General features: G+C 41.3%; 1 protein-coding gene across 2 annotated transcripts in view; it reads right to left on the bottom strand.

The window, feature by feature from the left end:
• The window catches only part of YWHAZ (tyrosine 3-monooxygenase/tryptophan 5-monooxygenase activation protein zeta), a 28,153-nt gene extending 16,901 nt beyond the window's left edge, over nucleotides 1–11,252 (bottom strand). The window contains exons 1-2 of one of the 2 annotated variants that reach the window (XM_039853867.1): nucleotides 11,077–11,252; nucleotides 7,937–8,241 (exon numbers count right to left, since the gene is read on the bottom strand). In XM_039853867.1, coding sequence (XP_039709801.1) covers nucleotides 7,937–8,230 — 294 coding nt within the window. In that variant the 5' untranslated portion in view covers nucleotides 8,231–8,241; nucleotides 11,077–11,252. Of the gene's footprint in view, nucleotides 1–7,936; nucleotides 8,242–10,439; nucleotides 10,461–11,076 lie in introns of those variants that run through there. The other variant, XM_039853868.1, reaches the window with a different exon arrangement.
• Nucleotides 11,253–12,794: the final 1,542 nt, after the last annotated feature.

Genomic DNA, 12,794 nt, shown 5'->3' with positions numbered 1-12,794 from the left:
ACACCTGGCAAATTAAATGCAACAGAACCACAAACAGATCAATCCATCATGTTGGTTTATTTTATAATTATTTGATTGACTGACCTTATGTTCTTACCTTGACATCCCATCTACGGCTAAGACCGCTGTAAGCATTTTTTTTTTTATTTGAGGAAGAAGACTCACAACAAATTGTCACAAGAAACTCAATATTTATACGCTGAAACCTTTTAGTAATCTAATCCAAGGTGAACAAACATTGCCCATGCCATACGATGGGACCATACCGATAACAAATCAGCTATACTCATCCATGCTTTGCTGCCAAGATCCAAACTATAGCAAAAGAACATCAATATAAAGAAATTAGTGAAATCTACCAAGACTTACATAAGATTATTCTATACGTCACTACTTATGTCACATTATACCTTAACAGAAACAGTAAAACTAAATCAATGACAAATGAAAACTACTACTACATAATTTTCAAAGATACTCGTTTTTCATCATTACAAGGAATTACTCACTAGAGAACAAATGGAGAATGATCACTACACCAAAATGTACCTAGTACAATGTGAACCATTGAGATATGGTGGCTAAGCACATTTATTAATCCTCTCAAGCCTAATTCAAATTTGCACCACCTAAAAAATATTAAACATAATATAATCTATTTCTTTAGTGTACTTTACAAATTATCACAAATGTCAATGGTCTTGTTTTCAAAGAGACAGAATGAAGCCAATCCTATGAAGCTGAAAATACTTAGACATAAAGATTAAAATAAGTTCTAAATCAGGGTAATAAAGCAGAAACCTCAGGCCATAAAGCCATAAAGATGAGAATTAGCAATGGCTTCTCTCACGGACAGTGAGAACACCAAACTAAAGCTACAGGCTTGTGTGTAGAAAATTTTGGCAAAGATCATAACAATGGACAGAAAGCAGTTACTTAATAACAAGAGATGTATGCAGCATAAAACTGGGAATAGAAAATAAAAGTAGCAAATCTCAATAAATGACCACCAAAAGCAGTAAAAAAGTTCATAATACAGCTTTTGTCCATTAAAATTAGATCACGTTTTTCCTTATGATTATCACTTTCCTGTCAACATGTTTCTGAACGGGAGAGTAAGCAGCAAAACTACCACTAGTCCAATGGGAATGGTGAATAATCTTGGGTACTACCCACAGGAGTATATCATACAAATAAGTATTAACATGAATGTAAAATGCTAAGAACCAATCATCTAGTCAATACAGCAACAGTAATTTGCAATCAGAAATGAAGTCAAGAACCCCAATCAAGATGGCAGAATAGATTTGTCTAAAGCCATGGAATGTACATCACCAAGAGTGAACTCTAAGGTAAATGATGGACTTCGGAGGATTATGTGTCAACGTTGATTCATCAATGGATAAGAAATATATATATATATACCATTCGGTAAGTAATGTTGATAAAGGAAGAAACCATACATGTATCAAGGAAGGGGGTATATGGGAAACCTCTGTACTTTCCTTAAAATTTTCTTGTAAACCTAAAACTGCTTAAGTAAGTCTTAAAAAAAATCTTTTTAACAACAAAAAGCAGCCAATGTTGAATCCAAGATGTCCTTTTAATTGGGTCTAGAAAATGTGCTAAAACTAGGTAGTTAGAAAGAACAGATATTTTCAAAAGGAATATGAACCTTGGCGTTCAGCATATTGAAATTGACAATTCTAAATCTCCTAAATAGCAGTGTTTATTCTCGATGTAGAACCATCATAATAAAGCAAGAGCTATAGGAACCAGGATGAACTCAAAATAAGGATCTCGGGAATTCTAGAAAAAAAAAAAATTCTAAGGCATATTAAAATTTCAATCGACTATAAGGTTTTTTTTTAACTCATACCAGAAAACCCATAATTTTAAGTTTCTTATATACATACTCTTCAATTTAATATGCTAAAGATCACCATTTTGAAATAAAAGCTTTGTTGTCAAATTAATCTCAATAGTCCAAAAACATTTAATTATAAAGGCAGAACTATCTCCGATACTGGGCTCCCTTTATGGGACAGAACTACTTGCCAGATTTGTAGATAGATATTATATTCATGGTTAAAAGACCCTAAGTCTTTCGTAGGTTAAGGCCTCAATTCCAAAAATACTAAACACAGTGACTAACAAACTATCATGGACACTGAGAATCTATTCTGATATAAGTAAAAGGAGAAAATCAGTCCAAAGAACAGAATTTGATTATTAAAGATCTTCAAAAAATTGTCAAATCATAAAAGGTCTGATTTTCTTTATGAAAACAGAACTTTTGCATGTCTACTAACCCACCTTTTAAGAGGCAAAATCTGGTGTTATTTCCCTGAAGTTTTTCCATGGCCTTTAAAGCCTCCCATTCCTTAGTTTATAACATTATAGTAGACCCTTTATGATCTAACCAGTACTCATCTCTTCTAGTCTCATTTCTTGCAAAATTACTGAAAAAGGCTTTTAAATGAAGCAATGTTCTGCTCATCTAATATTTTGACAGCACGATCTAGAATGCAACAACTCTTACAAAACCACTTAATTTTCTTAATTAACCAAATTCCACTTAATTAAGAGCCTGGCTTACACTAGGTTCATTTCTAGGTAAGTGTCGATGATGCCCATGACTTGGGCTAAACGCTTGAGGACAGCAGGTTTTTCGGCTACTCTCTGCAATCTGCCCTTTTCAGCTTACATCAGTTATATCCTTATTGAGAGTTTAATATTTGTTTCCAAAACTATACCATTATATTGGTTATAATTACTTAAACTCTTGTTACTTAAGTGTTGTAAAACTGTGTTCCTATGAAAACTAAGTTGAATACCTTAGAACTAGTTTTTAAAGGAGTCACATACATACAAAGAAAATTCAACTTGAATTGGACAACTGAAAGATTAAAATAAACAACACACTTCTAGAAACATTTCTAGAAAGATTCTGATTTAAGTTCTCACTCTACTACACAAACTCAAGACTGCATTTCAGGCAAGATGCATTTACAGCGGTGGTTAGCAAATTATTTCCAAACTGTGAATCAATACGTAGTCAAAGAAAAGGTCTTTAAAAATGGGCAAATGAACATATACATCTGTTTTAATTTAAAATAAATCTTTAAAATAAGTATGATCACATATTTGAACTACTTTACAATTAACCAACTAACTAGGATGCTTCTACGCTACCACTGCTGAATTAGTGGACATCTGATCCTATCTAAAACATCTATGGAGACACTTGAGCCACATGGACCTATCATCCCATGTGCCACTACCAGCTAAACTACCCAGGTAAGAAGGGTTATTATTGGCAATACACCCACAACGCAATTATTGAACCAATAAAACATGATACTATTTTTATGTCTTAGTCCTATAAGCCAAAATTATAAATAAATGTTATGGGCTATTTGAACCCAGAGACATTTTCTAAGCAAGAATGTTTTTGACAAATATCAAAGACCTTTTGGCATGAACCAAATGTCCTACAGGCCCACTATTTGAGGTGTTACCAGCAAGATTTCTGTATTGATAAAACTGGGTGTTCTGAAAGAAAAAATGAAAAGCAGAGTTACCCTTGGTAAGCTATTACAACTCTAAGACGGCTTATTTTCCCCCTGTCTAATTCAAATGCGTCTGCCAGAACCGAATACAATTTCCTCTCCTCTTTCTCGGGTGGATTAAAAGAGTTGGATCATTATTTCCTAAGTGTTCATGTTTTTCCTATACTTTTGAGACTTAACTCAAATTTTTCACTCATTCTAATTTCAAATCTTTTAATCTTTCCCTCTTGATTCATTTTTAACTATCTTCACAGCTCATCAGGTAACTAAATCTCTTATTAGAACAGATAAATAGGAAGAGCCCCATTCTTATTTACTGTCATATTGAAAAAAGGATAGGTAACCTGTTGCTCTTTATCAAGTTATTGGTTATTCTTCCCCTTTCCACCAAAAGCAAACATTTAACTTTCCAGTCTCCTTTATTTTCTTTCATTTCTGCTTCATATACCTCAGACTTCCCAAGTGTACAAAATACCTCACCAGGTAGAATACTTAATATCTATTGTGAAAACTCTATCGTGATGAGTATAACGCTGAAGAATGCTTACGGGAAGCTATTACTCCAATAAATGAGCTGCCCAGTGATTTTTCAACTTACAACTCTATATGGCAGTTTTTAAAGTCCAAGACAGATATGAATATACTCAGATTAAGAAGGACCCCAAAAGCTGCCTGGTTTCCTAGCTTGCTCCTGCTTAATGGCAATTCTGTGGCCTGGAGATAAAAACCAATGCCCAGCAACCATATCTTAAAACTGCCCTGAGCAAATAAAAGTACAGAGAAGCATAAAATAGAACTCGGTCAAGTTAACTGAATGACTATTACTATTACTCAACTACTATCGTCAACTGTTACAAATATTAGGACTTACAATTTTACTGCTTCACCTCCTATAAGGAGGAAGCCATTCTTTGCCTTATACCAGTGGCTTTCAATTTTTTAAATATAACTGGAAACGTGTTGGCTGATATGGACTCTCTGCCCCTCCCCTCTTCCCCACACACAAAATACAGTGTTTAAGGCCTCTTGGATCTTTTAAATCCTATTCTTGCACTCAAGTTAAGGGGCTCCTGTACTATTATAGGCAGACTTATACTGTTGTCACTGCTTTTAAACAGAACTCAAAAGCTGAGGTAAACAGGGCACAGAAGGTAGTCAACAGCTTTACCAGATTTTCATTCTCCACAATGATCCTATGGGGTGGATATTATTCCCATTTAATTGAGCTCAGTTCTTTCCTCAGAGAATTAAGTGATTTCCTTAGACCAAGACTAAATAGTAAAAAGTTGGTCTGACTCAAAACGTGGCGCTTTTTACACCACTAAATTCTTTGAATTATGTTTTTTAGTATGTATTTCTTTTACATTTCATCACATTCAAGACAAAACTACCCAAGATTTTTGGCTTCTCCTTGCAAGTTTACGCAGAACAGGTATTAAAGATCACCAGTGTTAAGTACCTTCCACACTACCTAGAAAGTTTTCTGATTTATGATCTGGCAGGAAAGGCAGACTGCATTAAGTGACCTAATGCAATTTCAGATTAACACAAGAAAAGATCCCCAAGTTCTTTTGAATCTGAATTAAGTCCATGTTGTGAAGAATATGCCAGTGACCATTTCCCACAATAATGCACTATAGCTCTTGTACAAAGTAACATGGTCCCTACTCTTTCTCTTAGTAAATGGTATAAATTAAACATTTCAGAAATGCATATAGCCAGAATGGTAGTAACCATTTAATAACAGACTAAAGAAAAACTTAGAACTCTAGAAGATTAGCTTCTTATGGGAAGCCAGGTGCTCAATGTACAATGAAGTCTGGTTCATCACTGATGTCACCAATTGATAACGTTTATTCCAAAAAAAGATTACCTGCTTGTTTTCCTCAAGTTAGGAAAAAAAAAAAAAAAAAAATCAAAGTTCAGGGAAAAAATGAGCAATAAAAACTATAATTGATTAAAGTACACTTTCATTAATCAAGTTCAAAGGCTATTTCTCTGGAAGAAATATCAGAGATATTTATTCCAAAAAATGCCATTTTATTCTTCCACTTTACTAGAAGACAATGAATTTAATGCAATATGTTTCCAGTCAACATGACCATACGATATGAAAAAATGACAGGGACAAGAGGCCTGCTTGTAAAGGACCACAGTATCAGTAAATGTCGAATTTTCTCAAGTTGAAACAGAAAAGGCCTTGGAAAATTAGCAGTGCTGCTGACCTAGTTCTATTATCCTCTTTTCCAAAAGAAGCCGTTTTGCTCATTTACTTAACAAATACTTGAATATCTACTACATGTTAGAAGGCAAGGGCCAGGCAAAGATCACTGAGTTTTTTACCCTTGAAAAGACCAAGACTGGAAGCAAAAGCTTGTTTAGAATTCTGAACTTTTTATATAGCAAAGGAAGTAAACTTTCATTTATCTAAACTCAGAGTGGAAATTTCACTTACACTTGGTTAAGAAGCCAGTGCTATTCTGAAGAACATGGGTAATGACCAGTATTCAAACCCTCTTAATAATTTATCAATAAAGAGAAGCTAATGAGAGATTAGTCATTCTCATCCACCGATCCTATGCACTACCTTTTTCCCTTGGTAAGGAAACCAAAGGGAAGCAAAGTTAATCTGCTAGTCTTTTCCTAGGAAAATCCTCACACTGACCAGAGCTTTTATACTTTCAGTGTGGAAACATGTAAATACCTACCTGGAATTGCAAATAAATTGATTAGTAGAGGGTAAATGTTACCACGCCCCCTTTATTCCTAAAATTGACTTTTGCCTTAAGGGTAATTATAACTTGTAACGAACCCTTGAAACCAAAATAAAAATGATTTGATCTATCAGGTGTAATAACTGGGGGAGGGGGGTGGAACACGGACACCAGAATGAACAAAACATGTACACAGGTATTAGTAAGAGCGAGGTGGGTGGGTGCGTGGGTGAGGGGAACACCACCTTTTATTGTAGAAAAAGGTGATTCTTTTCAAATTTTAAATATTCTTATTAACTTTGCAATATAAGAAGCGAACCACAAGATAAGCATTGTCATTTAGCCTCAATAAATTATGGAATTCCTTTCTCATCTTAGAAATAAATGACATCAATGTTAAGATTTCAAATAAAATAAAAGCACTCAAAGACAGCACATGAGAAGACTTTCTGAGCCCATTTTCATAAAAACTATTACTGTTCTTTAAAAAGCCTGAAAAAAATATCATTTGAGAAAAATATTCATAATTTAGGAACTCAAGCTGTTATATTAATAATTAAAGACTAGTGTAAAAAAATCATAATACCATCACAATTTCAACAAAAGCCTGTATTCATTATAATAATTCTTCCAGGAACGAGATTCAAATACTAAGTAGTACACCTGGATTTCCTTACTGAGTCCCAGATTCAGTAACCTGTCCAGAGAAACTGGAATACTGTAACTCTCTATACACCAAAGCCCTACAATAGCGAAACCCAATGTGTAATCTAAAGTCCTGATTAAAGGTAACCATTCAGTAAAGTCATTTTAAATACTATTCCAAAAACTCCTGGGGTTCATTAAAAAGGTAAAGTATTAATGGATATAGGTTACTATATGAAAAATGGTCAAATCTTCTACCAATTTATCCTCAGATTTACTTTCCTGAATCGGAAAGCCATCAGTTTAAAAAAAAAAAACCCAAAAACCTCAAATTAACAAAAAGGTAACGTTCAATTCTTGAAAGCTTTTTAGACAAGCAGTGCTTCAACACAGTAGATACTGAATACTTAAAATACTTCTTGACTGAAACTGAAAAATCAAGCTTGAGTTATTCATAACCTTTTATTGTGGTTTTTAGTGTTCAAAGTTGACTTCCAACACTTAAATGCAGGAAGAGGCAAAAGCAACTGTGAAGCCAGAGTTTTTCTGCATGGCTGACTCATTATATTAACATTAGTCCACAATCTAGTGAAAGGCAGTTACTATGTCTATAATGAGTTTCCTATTACCTCTCTCTTACATAAAAATAAGCTATGTAAAGTACTTATTATCTACATATGTACATTTTCATAAAAAAAAATTACTTGAGAAATACTATGCACCCCAACTGTAACTGAAATTGTAATACTATTAATCTTTTCAAGTAATACAAAAAACAGAGTCTATTTAGTCTCTTTACACTGACTGAAATTAAATACTGCATTTACTTTATACAAACTTAACTATAATTGTTTTAATATCTTTTAGTAATGACACTCGAAGACTTCAAAATTTGTAGCATTCAATTTTTAAAAGAAAAACCAAAAAAATTGGAAGTAACATAACTGATATTCATTATAGAAATCCTGTATCATAGTGAAGCTAGACTAAACATTTGATTCTCACCAGGACATCATTGCAGATATCTCTTAGCTCAGTTTCAATTTTCTCTCGGTATTCTCGAGCCATCTGCTGTTTTTTCTCAGCACCTTCCGTCTTTTGCTCAATACTTGAGACGACCCTCCAAGATGACCTACGAGCTCCTACAACATTTTTATAAGCAACTGAGAGAAGATTCCTCTCCTCATTGGATAATTCAGCTCCTTGCTCAGTTACAGACTTCATGCAGGCTGCCATGTCATCATATCGTTCAGCCTGCTCGGCCAGTTTGGCCTTCTGCACCAGCTCGTTTTTATCCATGACTGGGTGTTCTGTAGAAAAATAAAAGGAGGATTTAGATATTTTTTTCATCAAAAAACTCAAAATTATACCTTTTGTAAAAAAGCTATATTAACACTGCAAACCTATGAAGATTCTTCACACAAGGAATTTAATGCAGTCTCCCAAAATAGGGAAATATTCAGAAGGTAAATTTAAAGCCATTAACATCAGTTTAACAAAATTACAACTGCATTACCATATCTTTGTTCAGAAGATCCTTTTTTTACACAAAGTCAAAGCAGGTTAGGTCAAGAGGCCACCTTAAAATTCAACCTTTATCTTACCGGGCCAAAATTTCAACTCGTTTCCAATATCACTAAGTATAAAAAATTAAGCAGCTTTTCTTTAGTGAAAACGCTGCTTACAAAGAACGTTGCAATTTCTAACATACTTCCAGAATCATGATTCCTGTCAGTTTAATATGTAATTCATGTCTTTTTACTTTCATAATACATATTCCTTAAAGGACTGTTTAAATTTTGGTTGGTATTACCCCCTCATCCCAAATTCACTATCTCTGCACCATCTGTCAGCTGATCATAGAATGACAATTTTCTGGGAGAAATAACCAAATTGCTTGTTTTAAGATATTCTGAATATAAAACCACCACCAAAGTATGTAATTGAACCGATCCTATGGCCTCATTTATCTGTGCCTTGTTATACGGCACACATACGACTATACACGAGTCCTGGAACTTTAACTCTTACTACCTTGTGACACTAAAATGTACGTATCAAATATTTTCAGTGTGAACAGTGTTTCTTATGCCATTCTGTTTCTAATAGTCAAAATCAACTGAATATATTATCACTTAAGCTGCCCTTGCCATAACTTCCCATCTAATTCTTCCTCTCATTTTAAGCTCCCTACACTTTTCACCTTACCCCCATTATACTTTCCCTTAAAGATATCCTTTTGAAAGGTGTTAAACAGCACAGAAAGATACTAAAACATGAAACAGAATAAATTACTTTTTAAAGAAAAATAGCCTGAAGTGTCCAGTTAACAGTAAGAAGAGTCACTGTCATTGAGAATTGACTCCCCGATTTACCCTTTATCTTCCCAGGAAAATCCCACACTTAAAAAAAAAAAATGAGAGCAGATTCCCAAATATCTGAATAAGTAATCAGCTAGCTTAGATGTAAGGTGGAGTGTTTCAAGGCGAAAACTATTTAAAATTTGTGATTGCACATCCCCACCTCCATTCTCGAAATTACTAATTGTTCCTCTAGGAACTCGGAAACACTATCAGATTAATGCTGTTTTTAATGAAAAATTATCTAAAACCAGTACAAAGATTTCTATTCCCAACCCTGAGGGTACTACGGGAGAGCGGATTAGGTTTCTCAAAGAATAACCAGGGCTCAAGGCCTCGCTTCAATATTGCAGTGAGGACTCGCCGCACCCATTTAACCCCTAGCCGACATAAGATGTCGAGTTGGGCGAACCGAAAAGCCGCAGACCGTGACTTTTTAAAGCGCAAATCCTACGGTCCGCGATATCTACAACCCCCACCTCTCCTTGGCTCCGCCCAAGCTTGTGCCTCCGCACAAGTCCCCGACTCTCCCTCTTTGTCATGGCGGATCTGTGTCAAGGAGCCCAACCTACTGCCGAGTGTTAATTCTCCCCATCAGAGCAGGAGGGAGGAGCAGCGCGCCCCCGCCCGAGCCGGGGTACGGGGGGAGCCGCCCGCCCCGGGGGCAGAGACGCCAGCGCCGCCCGCAGAAGCGGAACCACGACCGGCCGGGCCACGGACACACCCCACTCTCTCACCGGCATCCACTCCGCCACCGGACACCGCTGGTGTTCATTTAGTCTAAACGGGCCCGACAGCTGCAGCAGGTGGGGGAGGGGGACAAGAGCCACACCCAGGCGAGCCAGGCCACCGCCGGCTGTTACGCTCCAGCTTCCCCGCCCCGCAGAACAGGGTGCGCGCCTTAGAACCGACCGCAGGGACCCTCCGGTTCTAGCCCCCTTGGAAAGCGAGCGAGAGACGCCGGCCCACCGTCCTGCCCATCCTCTACCTCCACCTGGGCTCGGAGTCCCCCATTCACCGGGAGGAGAAAAGGCTAGCCTCCCCACCCCCCCGCCCCGCGGAACCCAGGAAATTCGGCTCTACATCCCGGCGAGCCCCACCCGGCGCCGGCTCACCGGCGCGCGAAGCGCGGCCTCGCCCTGGTCTACCTGGCGGGCGCCTCCGGGACGGCCTCTGCTCGAGGCCGGGCGGCCAGGCCCAGCCCTCTCGCCCCGCCGCCGCCGCCGGGTGGGGGAGGGCTGGGTGCCGCCGCAGCGCGGGGCGCGGAGGCTGCGCCGAGGGGCGGGGGGAGGGGAGGGCCGCGAGGAGGGGGCGGCCTCACCTGCGCCACTGCAATGCCTGCAGCCGCCGAGTCATTATCTTGGGCGGAAATGGGGGAAGACGAGGAAGAGGGGGCTTTGGGGACACAGGGGCGACGATGGGAACGGATCGCGACCAGTGGTGCCTCGGCCACCCCTGGGAGCCGGCGACCGGGCAGGTCCCCAGGGATCTCGCGTGTGGGCGCCCTTTCCACCCCCGGGGACGGGAATCGGGAACGGGCGCTTATCCCGGCCGAGGCGTCGATCCGGAAGCAAGTAGCCCGAGGCTGCCGCGAGCTGCCCTCCCGAGTCCAGCGGAAAAGCCGCCGCCCGTCTCCGCCTGAAGAGACTCCGCCTCAGCCCAGCGCCACCACCGCCGGGCGAGCGAGACTGAAATGATGAGGAGCGGGGACGGCCCCCGCGCTTTCGGAACACTGGTCTGAGACAGGAAAGAGTGGGGCGAGGCGGCGGCGGCCGGGTCCCTTACCTGTGTCCGGAGTGGGTGGCGGCGGACGGACGGGGGCTCAGCAGTCTCTGGGCGGCGGCGGCGGCGGCGAGGCTGAGACTCTGTCCCTGGATCTCGCTGCTCACAGGCTACAGCCGCTCCGCAGACACGGGGTTTCCTCCAATCACCAGCCCCGGCAGCAGGGGCACCACACGCACGATGACGTCAAACGCTGCTATGGCAACCGTTGATTGGTGCCCACAGCACTGGGGGCCCAGCGCAACCGCCGCTCCCTAGCGCGCGCGTCCTGCCCGCCCGCGCTAGAGGGCGAGCGGGGGTGCGCGCGTCCTCTCCCGCTACCAACCCTCCTCCCGACCCTGCCCAACTTCGAACTTTTCTACTCTTGTCCCGAGTGAGGCTGGACAGGACGCTTTTTTCCTCCTCACCACTCACTCCGTGCCTTCCCCTCGGACCCCGTGCAACCTCCGCTGGCTTACTCTTCTAAACCTGCGCGAAAGAAATCTTTGCCCACCCCCACCTTAACTTTTCGTGCGGTCCTTCTGCGCCTGCGCCAGTCACTCCCTCTCGAAGGGGCTCCGGTTCAGCAACATCCGGGACCTTTCACATTTCCCCTTCCCTCAGTTCCCTCAGAGCTTGGCCCGCCCCTGGTCCTCCCTCGCAGGGTAATCTGCCCGCGCAGGTCCTGGGCCGGATTACTACGGCTCTGGTTAGGCATTATGAGGGGTGGAGCTGGGGCGCCGGCAGGGCGCGGTCAGAGCAGGGCAGTGTGCCGTGCTTCGCGCAGCCCGTCGCTCCCCCCACTTCCCCCCACAGCTTGGCGGGCCCAACCTAGGCGAGCGGCCTCCCCCTTCCGCCGCCGCGGCTTTACCTGCTGGGTCCGGCCTTAGACCTTTTAAGGCTCGGAATAGGGAGTGCGGCATCCGGCCCCAGAGTGTGGGCTGAGTGACGGGAAGGTTTTCCAATCGGGAGCTCAGGATCTGCGCACAGAGACAGCTGCGAGAGGACAATGGGTGGGCGCGAAGTGGGGGGTGAGGTGGGTCGGGCGGGCGGAACTGGAGAGAAGTGAGGCCTGGAAGGAGGTGCGGCCGTTTTCAGAAAGCCTGCAACTCCATTGAGGAAAAGACTGCCGCCTTAGATGTAGGGTTTGGGGTGATCAGGGAGGCCTTACGTACTGACTCGTTTCTCATAGGTTAGATTTTAATGCCCAAATAAAACTTTCACTTGAAGATATCTTGTTGCAGTAATTTAAAACATAAAAATCATTAGTTTTTTTCTCTTGAAGCAAGGTTTAAAGTACGTGGTAGTTCCCAGGGCCCCAACTGACCCAGCCGTCGGTGAGAGGGTCTCTGGCAGGGCACATCCCTGGAGGCAGGAAGAGGGGAAAGAGAAGGGCGGAAATTGCAGGGGCCGCACCAACCTGCCAGCCTAAAATGGTAGGGCCTCCACCCAGTCAACTTAAGGAAGTTAAGTGAGATGCATTCACAGTGTAAAATGTCTCTGCCCCTTCTCCCTGTAACTGTAATAGAGCTAAGAAAAGATTAGTGTTTGGATGACCTGCAAAACCAGTTGAAAAAGTCATCGAGAGAACTCAGAACTCAACTACTACCCTTGGCTTCATTGATTTTTCCAACATATCTTTATTAAACACCTACTAGAAACCTGCTTTAGGCATAGCTAACAAAGGAGCCCCACAAGAGTTCAGCCTCAAGTTCTGCAGAGGATTGAATTTGTCAGCAAAC

Source organism: Pteropus medius, unplaced genomic scaffold (assembly GCF_902729225.1).
Source record: "Pteropus medius unplaced genomic scaffold, Ma_sr-lr_union100, whole genome shotgun sequence".
In the NCBI taxonomy this organism is placed as follows: domain Eukaryota; kingdom Metazoa; phylum Chordata; class Mammalia; order Chiroptera; family Pteropodidae; genus Pteropus; species Pteropus medius.
The sequence above is the reverse complement of the archived record's forward strand: the minus strand, read 5'-3'. Positions and strand labels throughout refer to the sequence as shown.